This window comes from Lates calcarifer, linkage group LG13 (assembly GCF_001640805.2).
Source record: "Lates calcarifer isolate ASB-BC8 linkage group LG13, TLL_Latcal_v3, whole genome shotgun sequence".
Taxonomy (NCBI): Eukaryota; Metazoa; Chordata; class Actinopteri; family Centropomidae; genus Lates; species Lates calcarifer.
Window position 1 is genome coordinate 18,638,509 of NC_066845.1, and position 14,570 is coordinate 18,653,078.

Sequence of the window (14,570 nt, forward strand, 5' to 3'; positions counted from 1 at the left end):
TGATACTTACTCTCATTCGCTCTCAAGCGTGTGGTTGGAATAAATGACAAAATTGGCCCTGTGAAAAAGGAGAGTGGAGGAAATATGTGCCATAGATAGAGCAGATGTTTTACTAAAAAATTTACTTTGTGAGAGCTGAAAATCATAAAGGAATTTGAACGACCAAGACACAGTACCACAGTGCCAAATGATATACAGTGGATATAAAAGGCCAAGAGGGAGCAGGGGGGGGCAACAATTTTTCATCACATAATGTGTGTTGGGTAATTCATCAGCATTCGATTCAGAATTCTCAATAGTCTAGTATTGGCTCTCTCTTCTGCTTAAATGTATATATATTGCATGTACACATTGAGTTTAATGATGTCTTCTAAGTAAGTTGTGAGAGTAACAAAAATTAAAGCAGCCTTCGCTCAACAGTGTAATTACCTGAACATCAGTTGTTTTAGGCTTTGGGGACATTTTGCTCTGAAAAGAGTCTGTCAGGTAGTATTTACTCTCTGGACATGTTCTCTACCCAACAAGCTCTGTGTTTGAGGTAGGGTGTGTATTATTGATGATCATACAAAACCTGAGTCTATAATGGTTTGTAAGGAATACAAGAATCTAGTAATACTACAGCAGATCATCCACACTGTCCAAACTGTTAAATATCTCTTTTAAAGCCCCTTAAATATGATCTGTTAAGCACATAAGATTATAAAAAGTTGGCCTGAAGCTTTAGAGTACATTCAGTATCCTGCATCACACCCAAGATTTGTTTGTGAATGTAGCCTAAAATGAATGTGGCCACACCTCAGCTTACACATCTAATAGCTTCCCAGTGAGATACTGGTGGACTGCTAGTCTGTGACACACAGGAAGCCAGTCTAGTCACCAATTGTAAACAGATGAAATGGAAGTACAGTGTTTAGTGCTTAGTTTGATAATTCAGTTACCATACAGTTATGTTGTGGAGAAAGAGTAAAGGTCATAAACTGCATTCAGACCTCAAATATAACAAAATATGTGGATTAGTCTAATGAGTATTTTCTTGGTTTAGGAATCCAGTTTCAGTTTTCTCCAGACACAACCACACCAGAAGGAGTGGAGTTATTTTTAGTGCAGGCCTGTCTGCTGAGACTTTTTTTCTGTGTGCGGAGAGTGTGATTTAACAGAGGAAATATTGACCGTCTGGAAAATGTACAGAAACCGTTTTAAAGAACAGAGCGAGGAAGTATGTCCGTTTCACTGCTCTGCTAATGGTCTGTTATTGTGGGGCAAGAGGGACTTACACACAGACTGTGGGTGTCTGTCCATGTGTGTGCACAAGTGCATTTCTGTAACATGCACAGTGGATGTGTCTTTGGGTACTTCTGTGTGTGCGTGCCTGTTTGAATGTGTGTGTGGATAATCTTAACGCCCTAGCCCCAGGTTGTTGTTCCTTTGGACCAGGGGTTTTCAAACAGGCGTGCCTCTCCAGGGGGGCATGGGAGAGTTGAAGGGAAGCGTGGCAGGAGAGATGCGAAGCAAAGATAGTGCAAGGGGTCAAGGAGTATACTGGAGTTCAAAAAACACTTCAAAGTTATTGTAGTTTTGCCTGCTGATTTGGCCAGTTCACAAACACAGTCAGCAGTTACAGACAGCAGCAGTGGCGGGGACATACAGCCCATGAAGGCAATTAAGGTACTTTAAATCCTTACTTCAATAAAAAGCACCCACTTACCACAATTTGTGTCAAAACTCACACTCTTTGAGACATAACTTATATCAAACCTGACAACACAGACATGGTGCACATATTTTTAAATTCAATGAGACACTTTCTGATGATATAATTAACCCCAGTATCCATGAGGAATAATCATCTATTAAGTTGTGTAAAAGTCATGGGCAAAAATATATAGAATATGTGTAATATATAAATATATATCTCCAGTCTCAGAATTATTTTGCCAAGCTGTTAACTGCTAACTGCAGGCTGTTGGAGTTTCGTTTAGGATTCGTGGTAAACCTGTGTCATGTTACACAATACATTATACCTCATGTGTAATGGCATACTATATGGTGGACTTCAAAGTTTTTTTCTGTTTGCTGTGACATTTTTGTTCTCCTCAGACTGGAGGCTGCCTCGCTCCACAGCTTCCATGTGGTGGATCATCTGATGCTGATGCTTTAACACAGCATTTTATTTTTATTTGGGTTGGCTACATGGCTCTGCTGCCAAAAATGGCCTCCTCTCCGCTTTTGTCTGCCTGCCTGCATCTTGTTTCTGTGAAACCTCAGGATGCACATACCTGGCTCAGTTTGTTTTACCTGTTTTTGTATAAAATGTATAAAATAGGCTGCCTGTTATAGAAACATTCAGGTTTCCTCTGCCTGGATTGTTTGGAAGAGAAGAGTGTGTGCTGTTTCTATTAAAAGAAAAGCTAAATAAAAATAGTTTACATTTGATCCTATGCACACGGTATCTATAGAATGAATCAAGTGATTACTGCACGAGTTGAGAAATAACATAAAGCATCATCAGGTCAATGTAAGCTCACTATTCCTACAGCAGTATTATGAGGGTAGTATAAAAATATCACTGTGATATGGCTGATATAAACTCAGTATTGATTACAACATGTGGTCTTCAGCGAAGCACTCATGGGAGAATAACAAAAGAATCACAATGATTTTTTAATACAGGTCAGTATGTCCGGTTGATAATGAACAACCAGTTGTACGCCATTATTATTATTTTTTTCAAATGTGGTTTACTGCCAGTGTAAATATGGTTTTGATTGCAAGTCTATCCCACAGTATGTTTGGCAGCTACACAGCTGTCGTTGTGTCGTGTCTCTACTTTCCTTCTGTCATTCCTAAATATTTCTCTCCCTTTATCACGTCTTAATTTGCCTCTTTTTTTCTCCCTACAGGAACCCTGTGGAATCTGTCGTCCTATGAACCCCTGAAGATGGTTATCATCAACCACGGCCTGCAGACCATGACCAATGAGGTCATTATACCCCACTCAGGGTGGGAGCATGAACCCAATGAGGACTCAAAGCCCCGCGACGCAGAGTGGACCACCGTCTTCAAGAACACCTCTGGCTGCCTCAGGTTGGTTTATTATTCACATTGCTTGTATGTTTGTATGGGATATTTGAGAGCTGTATTACAGGCAGGGAAAGTTGAGACATAAAATAGATTCTATGGAGAAATATAAGAAGAATAAATTTACAAGCACACTGTTTTATAAGAATTTGAACACACTGAGCTTTTTTGCCATATGTGGCAGGAAAGTATTTTTCATGTTAGGCTCTTGGAAATTAAAATGACTATTTTTTTCATTATTTTCTGATATTTCACAGCCAAAGCAATTAATCAGTAAATTGAAACTGTTGGGTTTCTCTAATATTTTAAGTTCTTGTAGAGAACCTTGCAATAATGTATGCTATAATATAAACATGAAAGTGGGAATAGCACCAAAAAAGGTAATTAATTTAAACAAGAAGTTCAACATATACTTCTAAATATCAGATATGAAAATGAGTAGCAAAAATTCTTTGCTGCCTTTATTAAATGGACCTGGAATTGATTGAAACTCAGGCAGATGGAAGACTTTTGGACAAAACTAATTCTAAATCAGATAGGACACCAACATTAGGCTAAATAGTGGAGACAGATGGCAGATTTATTCAGGTTAAAGTTTATTTAGGTTTACAACATGAGGACAGAGATCATCCCAGAGTTTATAGTGGGAACCCCTAACACACCCAGGGCCTTTCAGGTTTTTTTTTACTAAGATACCAGTTGTAGTTGGGGACAGGTGTGACATACATAAGACTACATATGTGCTCTTGTTGACCCTGAGCCAGGGTCAGATTTAAGATCTTTGGGTGCTAAGAGAATTTATGATATGGCAGATGCTGTGTTCTTCCTGTCATGGCCTGTATCTGTATGTATGTAAAGTGTGTTGGGTGTCTGTCTGCAGTGAGACTGCTGGGTTACTAGGTGAACATAAAACTATTTATGACATGCCCTCATGTTCGACCACATAAGGTATGGTACAGTAAGAAGACATCTCATCAACTGTATTTGGATTAGTTTGTAAAAGTTTCTCTATTCATCCCTTATTAATCTAATATGAGCTCTAAACAAGTCTAAACAAGTTACAATTAAATAATCACACAAATGAAGTTAGTCTCAAGCTTGTTATGGCTGAGTAAAAGTACATTGAGCTCACAGTGCAAATTGTTGCAGTATTTTTGTTTAGTATTTTAGGATTGCACCTCTTCTTTTTGTTGCTAAAACAACATACAAACATTAACCCCTTTGTGAACTACGGTTATACCCATCACTGAACCTGGAATGACTGAGTCATACTCCAAAACCTTGAGCTGTTCTTAGGTCAGTCATCCAAAGTGGTGTTAACTTCTCCATTTCCACTCTGACATACCTCATTGTTAAAGTGGTGTGACTCACACGGCCACTCGTCTGACCCTTTCTGGTCCATTTGTTTTAAAAACTGAAGGTCTGCTTTACTTTCTTTACTTTGCTTTACTTTACTTTCCTGAGGGGCTCTAGTCTGAGATAATAGCTGGAACGTTCTCTTACCTAAACCCCGTACACAGTGTGGACAAAGACATTACAATTGTTCAGGCCTTGATGGTCTTTGCAAACCAGTCACACTGCATAAAACAGGGCTATATGATGATTGTTTGGTGTGAACCTGTTAGCCAGCAGGACACTGCTGCCTCCCTAGATGGTTCTGAGACTATTTGACCACTAACTGGCAATGAAACCATGTCAGTGATAGTGCAGATACATTTGGAAATATGTGTCAAACAGGCCTCAAACTATTCTGCCCTACAAAGCCTAAATGTAGTTACATCACCATATAATATCAGATCCCTGAGTTTAACAGTGAAAACAGCTCCCTCATCACCACACAGGGACACATGGACAACCAGATTATTAGAAACCAGAGAGAATCTGTTCTAAATAAAATATGAAGTGCATAAAAATACAAGACTGAGTTGGTTTTAACCAAATATACAGTCATTATGCCATTAGACCACTTGGCAATGGCCTTGGTTTTGCTAGTTGATACAAAATCACTGTTTGCACTGTCACTGTGTGGTTACAACCTGTAGTGGACTAACAAACATGAAGAGAGTAGAATAGGAATGAATATTGTGAACATTCCTCTTTTTATCTACAGTGGACAATATTACTTTTCTCCCATTATGTTTGTGCTACAATTTCCTTGTAGGTGCTCACAGTTATCCATGAGCACATGAGCCATGGAGCATTCAGAGTGTGTGCCTATGTTAATGCGGCTTCATTCAGACTTTCTGTGGTCAGTAACATGGCTGTCGGACAGCATTAACATAAATATGTCCATAAAAACACATTGTGTGATCAGCTTTACGGGCAATGCTCTGCAATGAGCAAAGGAGAAAGATTTTTGCTCTCTCATTGATCAGTGGATCAACAGAAAATTAATCTGCAACTATTTTGATAATTGGTAAATCGTTAATCGATTAATTATTTAAGTACTTTCTCAAGCAACAATAACAAACATTCCCTGGTTCTACATTCTGAGGATTTGCTGATTTTGTTTGTGACGTGACAGTAAACTGACCGCTGGTCAGACAAAACAAGCAATCTTTCTCTACTTACTGACATTTTATCAACCAAATGATTGATTAATTAATTCAAGAAAATAATTAGTGGATTAATCTGTAATGAAAACAGCATTAGCTGCAGCTCTGCATCAGTTTTCTGTAAGCTCGTTGTTTTCAAAATTATGCACTGTGCACATTTTGTGGAAAAGAGCATCCACTGAACGAATACCTAATATTCAAATGTAAGTGTCAGGTGAAAATCAAGCGCACCTCAAACACTGCAAAACCTCACTCATACATCCTCTCTGCTTCATTCTTTTACATCCTGTCACCAGCTGAGGATGACAACTTGAGTGCAACAATCCTGAATTCCTGTTATTAACTTCAAAGTACTTTTCTCTTCAAGTATCTCCTCACTTCTACCTTCTTTGCTGAATCTGTCATTTTGGCTTCAACTCACAATGACAGACTGTAGTAAAGTGTAAGACAAGGAGTGTGTATGTGGGTTATCACGGCTCACGCCTGGCTGCGCTTTCTCCTCCCAGGCCAGCCAAGAATGTCTAGACTGTAATCTAGGGAAGAACTTCTCCTGCAGTAGACGCTGGTTGAGATCCAGATCAATATAACATCCAAATCCAGCACAGACAGAAAGTACCAGAGTGTATTTCACACATTTTTGCATGGCACTAAATGATTTCCAGCTATTTTTCTCGGACTGTGTAAAGTGTGGAAACTTGCTTGTAATTTTAGAACATTTTCTGCTGAGTTTAAGAGCAGCATTAACGAACCAAGAGGGAATAAATGAAAGCGCTCTCATACAGCTGAGGAAAGTCATAGAGAAGTCGTGGAATTTAACATCAGGGCCACAGTGGGAAACCTGCTCTCTCTGCCTCTTCCTCTGTGTTGCTGTCTTTCTCTGATTGTGATTTCTTTCATTATCTATTATACTTTCTGCCTTTCTTTTGGTGTAGAGATAATCCAATAATGTACGGTATGTTGTTCACCCTCTTCCCGAACACTATATCCAAACCTCATCATCACCCCTGATGCCACATATCTCATTGCTGTCACATATCACAGTATCTCCCAGTCGCTCTCATTCCCTCGACCCTTGATGCAGGCACTGCTGACGAGAATACATCTCCATGGTAACTGTAACCAAGCCCGCAGTTGCCTAGACGCAGGGCTTGTGCGCTGGGGAGAAAGCGCTGATGCCAGGGAGAATCTGTTTACTTGTGCCAACAGAGACGCAGCTTACACCTCAATAAAGCTTGGGTTAGTTTTATTATAATGGTCTCCTCTGTCGATAGGGGGCGGCTTAGTTACAGTGTTTACCCTGTGGGTTCAGTGAAGGGGAAACAGTGTATGTGTGTGTGTGTGTGTTGGTGTTGATGTAGGGGGTGGAGGTGAACACCAGGATTGGGTATCAAAAGCTAGCTCTGAATTGGAACTGGTCCCAGGAAAAGAATAGGAATAGATGAGCTTTTTGATTCCATTAACAACTGCTGGGTTTCTATGTGCATCAGAGCAGGCATGTGTTTAGTGTTCATAATCTGTCAGATATATCAGTTAACTGGTGTGAGTCATTTTAACAAAAGCTGAGAACAATTCTGGGATATGTCATGCTAAAAAATAATTTAATGTGAGAAGTCTGTAAAATATGACAAAGCACTCTTTGAACATGGTATAAGATTTAGAGGGTGGACACCCAATCTGTGCTGAGCAGGATATGTTGGGACCTGACAAGTTGGGCCGGGTTTAGACACAAATTAGGTATGGTGTTCATAAAATGATAAATTGATAAATGCAAAAAATTTGTAATCAGGATAAACAGGCAAGCTGTGACCATGGTAACAAAAACTGCATGACAGGAAACACAATGTCAGTGCTTCAGCTTGAATTTGTATTTGGACATAAGAAACAGAATGCCTGTTGTATTCAGGGTGGGCTTGGTTATTTTTGATGTCCCCATTCATGCCCATAATGCTCCAGAATCACATAACAGTATGGCGTTAGTGAAGGTAATGGTCACTCTATCGATGGAATTTGGCACAAATATCCAGATTGCCCGGAGGATGAATCGTAATTACTGTATGATCCCCTGACTTTTCATATAGCACTACCAGCAGATTAAAGTTTTCATTTCAAATATCTCAACATGTATTTGAAAAACAAATATTACAAAATAACCTCACCTCGCAAACACTGAAAGGCCATCATAAACACAATGTCAGACTGAGTAATGAAGTTAATTTCTAGCAGCCTTAATAGTACAGTAATAAAGGTGCATATGGCTTTCAACACACTGTATTTTTCTTTATATCATTGAGATAGAGTAAGAAGTATCTGAACAAGGGTAAGATAAGAAGCTGAATCTAAAAGCTGAATCAGAATCGATAAAACCTAAAGGATACCCACCCACAGGGTACACATATGGTCTTTCAATGTTGCCATTGACCTTGCAGGGTGAGAGCAGAGGTCAGCCACGTCTCCATCCATCTCCATCAGTCTCTATCGGTCCTGCTCCAGTCTATTCCTCCCAGCTGCTCTATTGTCCTCTGATGGCCACATGACTCTGAGTGACCTTCACGCCCACACTTCATCTGATAGAGCAGACACACTATGGACACATCCAGGTCTCAGTGATGGGCTGTCAGTGTCTGTGCAGATACAGACAGACCTCTGAATGCATACCCACTTATTCATTTAGCCTCTAATAATAAAATGGTCCTCACAGACGTCACTGGTCCAGAAATAATGTGACCAGAAAATGGCCAAATATTCCTGATTTGTGTAATGACACTAAAAATGGTAGTGAATTATGGAGTTTTCCTTTCTGCCATTAGGAAGAACGGCATAAGCACAGCACAGAGAAAATTGTCTCAAAAAACTTTCTTCCCACAGAGCTAATTATTTTCTGTTTAATAATAAAAGACCTTGTGCTTTCAAGGAGATCCGTCCTTTCTTTCTTGCACTTTCTTGTCACAGAAAAGAGGATGTCCTTGTTTCTCTAAAAACTGCAGTGTCATTGAATTTTTGTCATTGTATTATTTGGCTGCCAAAACATTACAGTAAACATAATTTTGCCAGTGACATCAGGCAAAAAATCTATGTGCTGTTAAAGGAAGAAAGAAAATGTGTAGTGAATCATTTTTAAAATGGGTCAATATCTGAAAATGTTGGAGATGCTGAAATACACCAATACTGCTGATATTAGCCTGAACTGACAAATCAGATAAATGACTTTTTTCCATGCATGTCTCAAACACAAGGATATCATACACACTGTCTCATCTTAACTACTTTCTTTGTGGTTTATGAGATATATTGTGGCAATAAACAACTTCTCTATGAAATGTTACAGAACAGCTGCTGGTAACCTGTAACCTGACTGGCTCAAAGATTTATTCACTTCCATTTTTTTTCCACTTTTCACTACACTAAATATTTTCATTATGCTTTCAAAACAGAAGAAATAAGCAATTAACACTATAAGGGAATTAAGAAGATTGAGGCTTCTTAGAGCTAAATGCTAACATGCCCTCAGTTGACAATGCTAATATGCTTATGTTTAGCATCACTCTGTGATGTTAATGTAATGTGGAGCTAGACGAAAATTAAGTGCACCTCCAGAGTTATTACAATTCATCCTGAGGGGGGCATGAATTTATGTTCCAGGTTTCTCAACAATTGATCCACTGGTTGTTGAGATACTTCAGTCAAGACCAAAGTGGTGGACAATGCTGCTAGCATGGCTAAAAATCTAGTTATATATGCAGTTGCACTGCAGCAAGGATTGGTGACATAAGACTTCATGATTTCCATCACATGAGTTTTCCATGTGTACAGCAGTCAGAACTAGAAAATGTCAGAGCATGTGAAGGAAGTTTGTCAGTGTACAAACAGACTGAGATTAGTAAACCTGGGCTGACAAAAAGATTGTACTGAAATCTACTTGGCCTCTGGGTTTTTGCATACAGGGGAAACTAGCTGCTTCACACCTGAATGTTTCATTGGCAGGGAACAGCATCAGATTCAGGCACAGTACCAAGTGAGCTCAATAACTGACTTGATACGACTGCCACACTTCATGTAACTAAATGCTTGATGGAAAACCAAAGTTTAATATACAATGAATGAATCAATTTAATCAATTTGAACACTTATTTTATGCTAATCTGCACATCCACCTAACCTAATACTGTTGACTTCTTTGTCAAGTGCTTGAGGATAGATGTAATTGGACCTGATGTAATAAGCTTAGAAGCAAATCTCAACTCTCGATGTTTGATAGCATTAGCAGGTTACTCACGTGGAGAGGAACTGCAGTATTGCAACAACAGATGGTACACTGCTGGTGGATCAATAATCATCAGCACCTGTAGACCTTAAACCCCACTAAAAATATTGCACTACAAGATAACCTGTCCAAAGACAACAGCATCTTCCCACAGTGTCTCCACTGACAGATGCACTGTCCATAAACCTTCCACCAAGACAACTGCTCCCTGAAAGACTCCTAGAAATGAAACAGCTGACAATAAAACTCTTCTGTCTTGTCTGCCCCCAAACACACTTTTGTCAAATAAATCCAAGGCAGGCACTCCTCTGGATCGCTTTACAGGGAAGGTGGTGACCATTTTCTGACAGCTGAAGACGGATGGGTTTTGTTTATGAGTGGGTCCAGCTGGCTGGTGCCGTGTGCCCCATATCTACCAAAGATTAGTTTTAATTAGCACGAGTTGCAGGTTGGTTCTGTGGGTCTCTACTTCATAGACAAATGGCAAAAATACTCATACGTTGGCCAAGAAGATAACTAGGTGTTAGACAGGTGATACGTTTCTGTGTGTGTGTGTATACGGTGTGAAGGTCAATAGGTGGACATGTATGTCCATTCATTCTTGTAAATTAATAAGTGAACACAGAATAATTATTCTGAAATCATTCAAATATACTACAGTGTGTGTAGTAGTGTTAGATGTGATATGTGTTTCACTCCACACAGCACTATAAAGCACTCCAGCTCTGCTTACCTCCGCGAGGCTGCCACTCTTCCACAGGACTAACTGGGGGTCGGCTAATGGGATTATGTGGGTTGGAAGCCCTCATAAATGAAGTCCCTGGTGAGGAGCGGGGAGCCCCAGCTATCCCTTAACCCTCTTTAAAGCCTTGCCTTTCACAGCCAGTCAGACAGCCACACTAAGACTGCACTAGCTCTGCTGCTATGCTTATAAGAACTGTGCTCAGGGCACTGGCTGATGTAACAGGGATGGCATTTCCCTTTGTAACAAAAAATTAAATTTATATTCATCATTTTCTTAAGATTATTTCTAAAGCAGTGGGGATTGCTTACATTGTACTTTTGAGGCAGACAGGGAGGAGGCAGGCCATGGCTCACATGCAAACCCACAAAATCACATGGCTGGTTTAGACTAATATCTGACTTTTGATGAACAGTCATCTGCCAGTTGTTGTTAACCAATCTGTACACTTACCATATTATGGGTTTTATGTGATAAAATGTTTAGATTTAAGATAATGATCATTGTATCAAATATTGACTCTTATCAACTGCAATTAAATATATCAATAAAAACCTGAAAATATCTTAGGATATAGGATACTGTATATACTTACAGCAAATCAGTTCCTAAATTTTGAATAATCTGCTGCAGGATGGCTGCAGAAATTGTAGAAGAGCGTCTCATACTCACTGACCATGTGTGCCTTATTTTTCTCCTGTAGAAATGTGAGTTCAGATGGAGCAGAGGCTCGGCGCAGACTGAGGGAATGCGAGGGATTGGTGGACGCCCTGCTGCACGCTCTCCAATCAGCTGTAGGAAAGAAAGACATGGACAATAAGGTGAGACAACATTTGACTCGTCCACTAAAACACATAGTAGTTGATACAAATGCTAAAAAAGAGTTTTGCAGTATATGGCCTCTGTTCTCAGTCTTTTCTGTAGGAATGACTAAACTCATGTTTAGTTACCACGCAGATGTAATTTTAGATGATTACGTCTGTGTCTCTTTGCTCCTAGTCTGTGGAGAACTGTGTTTGTATCATGAGGAACCTGTCCTACCACGTCCACAAAGAGGTGCCAGGGGCAGAAAAGTTCCAGGACCCATCAGCACTACAGGCCCCCGGCTCAGCAGGACCACAGAGGAAGAAGAAGGATGACGCCGGCTGCTTCGGAGGCAAGAAGGCCAAAGGTGAGATCGAGAAAAGAGGGAGACTGATTAAAAAACAGGATCACGACTAATCAGAAACATAAATCTGAGGGACTCATAAATGAGATTTCTGCCTCTTCAATAAAACACCTTCTCTTGCAAAATGAAGTTATAGAAAATGTCTGAAAAAATGATGGTGATTTTCATTGTATAACAGGCAGCTTAGGACCACTTAGAATTTAAGTTCTTAAGTGCTAAAATGATTGGTAGGAACTGCAGGTAGTGTTTAGTCTAATTACTGCTCTCACCTTTTGCCTTCTCATTTTTCATGAAATTTGTAAGATGTAAAAATAATTTATAGTAAAGCAATATTGAAACAGCTGGACTACACATTGTGGATACCGTCTTTTCTTTGTTGTGAAATATAGATGTATGTCCAAATGCAGTTGTCACGTTTCACATGAAAGGCTTACTCAGGTTCTTTTACTTACTTTTACTGTGTCACTGTAACCTCTTATCTTCAATACAAGACTTGAGTTTTGTTAAATGACTTCCATAATATACATCTATCACAGCACTGTCTGCCACTTCAGGAGGTTTTTCTTGTTATTGACTCTGCTTAACAGATGTGCCATGTACGTATGTGTTGTTAGCAACGTCTTAATCAGCGTTCTCCCAGGCTGTTAGCTAAACGACACTGTTATCTCCCTGCTGTACAGCAATAATGGCCGCTATTAATCAGTCAGCCAATGAGGTGTGACTACCAGCCAGTGACCCTTGACTTCTAACGACTCATTGGAGAATCCTTCGGCTCAGGGGTCAGGACAACACAGTAGCTTACATGTATACAGATTTATAAAGAACCCAATTAACCACATGAATACTCTCACACATGTACGCATACACTGAATAATGAGATGTGTTTAGCTGCCTCAGACCCTGCAGGTATTCTTTGAGAGAAGAGACTCAGGTACAGAAACATTAAACATAGCTATAAAGAAGCATGGAGGCGGTTAGTTATGCAACACTGTCGGCAATATGCTCAGTAATTTGTTACCTTAAGTAGGCTAAGTTTGGCCCCCTCTTCAGTTTAATGTCACTTGCAGTATAAAACATAACATTATGAGCAACATGCGCTCAGCAGCCCATGCTTTGTTTTAGCTAATAAACAGTCTGATTCTTGGCTGTTATTTCCATGTCTTTGAGCACATTTCTGTTCTTCCCACGCAGTGATTTTAATGAAGCTCTTATACAAACGCTGGCAGTTTGTGCTGTTTTTATGTATATGTTTCACTGTTACTCTCTGTCCTGCCCCCCTAGTTGACAGTAAAAGCTAATGCCAGTCTTTTTTAGTCTTTCCCTTATTTCTTCTTTTTCATTCTTTTCTATCTTTCTCCCTTGCTAATTGCTCATAACTTCTCTGGTTATTTGACTGTTTCTCTCTTGTTCTCTCTAAAAAGCCATCCCACTGATGCTGATTCTTTGAACATGCTTCACCTATGAACTGCTAATGGCTTCCTATCTTGCCTCTTTTCTATCTCAAAAGTACCCCTGCCTTTTTCTCTCTTTGCTCTCTCCTTTCTCTAGGTTGGCCTTTTTCTCCTTTCCCTTCACTCTTTCCCCCTGCCTATTCAGTCAAAGATGACTCCCTTTTGTGGAAAACTGTTCACATGTATTGCACAGCTTCTTGACACACGCGCACACACATCTTTTTCACCATGCCTCTTCTCTCTTCTCCCTGCTTTGTGTTTTTTGGCATTGCTGCTGCTTCCTTGGCTAACTATAGAGGAATGGTTTAATCAAGGTGAGTGTCCCCCCTTCAACCCTTCTCACTTCAGTTATCCTCCTCCTCTCCATCCTCCCCCTCTCTCTTCCTCCTCCTTTCCCCGTGCTGTAGAATATAGTTAGAAGTAGGTTTGGGTGTCCTCCAAAAACCTGAGGAACTGAAACGGGGCGTTTCACTCATTCCACATACATTCTTTCACCATACCTCGTAGCACCAAGAATTATAGACTCCACCCGTCCCAGTCTTCACAGTTTGTTAGAATTAGCTGTTCCTTCTAAAATAGGTTAAAGGGTAAAGGGAGTATTTGGTGAAACAGGTAAGTCCACTGGTTTTTGTCAGAATGTAAGTAGAGCTTGACTAATCAAAGATGCAATAAAGGAAATTAAAACTTGAAATCTATCCTCAGACTGTTTTTTTTCTGAATCTATGATTGAACTGAGGTGAACAGCCTTTTAGACTCAAGATAAAACTTATCCCAAACAGTTATGACAAACTGCTACTGACTGTATCCAATTAGACCCCTCATGTCTGATTCTTTTGTGTTGCATTTAAGCAGAAATGTCAAGCTCTGCTTCAGGCCCTGGTAGTGTGTGTATATGTGTGTGTGTGTGTGTGTGTGTGTGTGTGTGTGTGTGTGTGTATATATGTGTGTGTGTGTGTGTCTGTCTGTCTGTCTGTGTGTGTGTCTCTATGTATGTGTGTACAGATGTGTAATAAGATTTGTGCTGAAGCCACCAATATTCAAGTTTTTGTGTCACAGTTTATTATACTTAAAATTTTGGGGTTTCCAGCAAAAATTTAGAGCTTGTTAGCATTAAAGAGAGAGAAAAGGTTCTTCACTAGTTAGAACAGTCCTAAAACTAAAATTGTTTAACTATTTCTGGTGAAGCTATGGAGCCAGAGGTCAATTATCATAGCTTCACTAAAGAATGGAAGTGGTAGAAACAGCTAGTGTGAAGCTCAGCAGACAGCTTTGGCCTTGCACATAGACAGTGCACACACTTTTGTTACTGCCAGAC

General features: G+C 39.8%; 1 protein-coding gene across 9 annotated transcripts in view; it reads left to right on the forward strand.

Moving 5' to 3' along the window:
• Positions 1-14,570, forward strand: part of arvcfb (ARVCF delta catenin family member b) — a 204,219-nt gene that overhangs the window by 150,400 nt on the left and 39,249 nt on the right. For 7 of the 9 annotated variants that reach the window (XM_018668861.2, XM_018668860.1, XM_051075307.1 and 4 more), the window contains 4 exons: positions 2,901-3,084; positions 11,340-11,457; positions 11,636-11,807; positions 13,552-13,569. In XM_018668861.2, the coding sequence (XP_018524377.1) occupies positions 2,901-3,084; positions 11,340-11,457; positions 11,636-11,807; positions 13,552-13,569 (492 nt within the window). The remainder of the gene's footprint in view (positions 1-2,900; positions 3,085-11,339; positions 11,458-11,635; positions 11,808-13,551; positions 13,570-14,570) is intronic. The other 2 variants (XM_051075304.1, XM_051075309.1) reach the window with 1 other exon arrangement.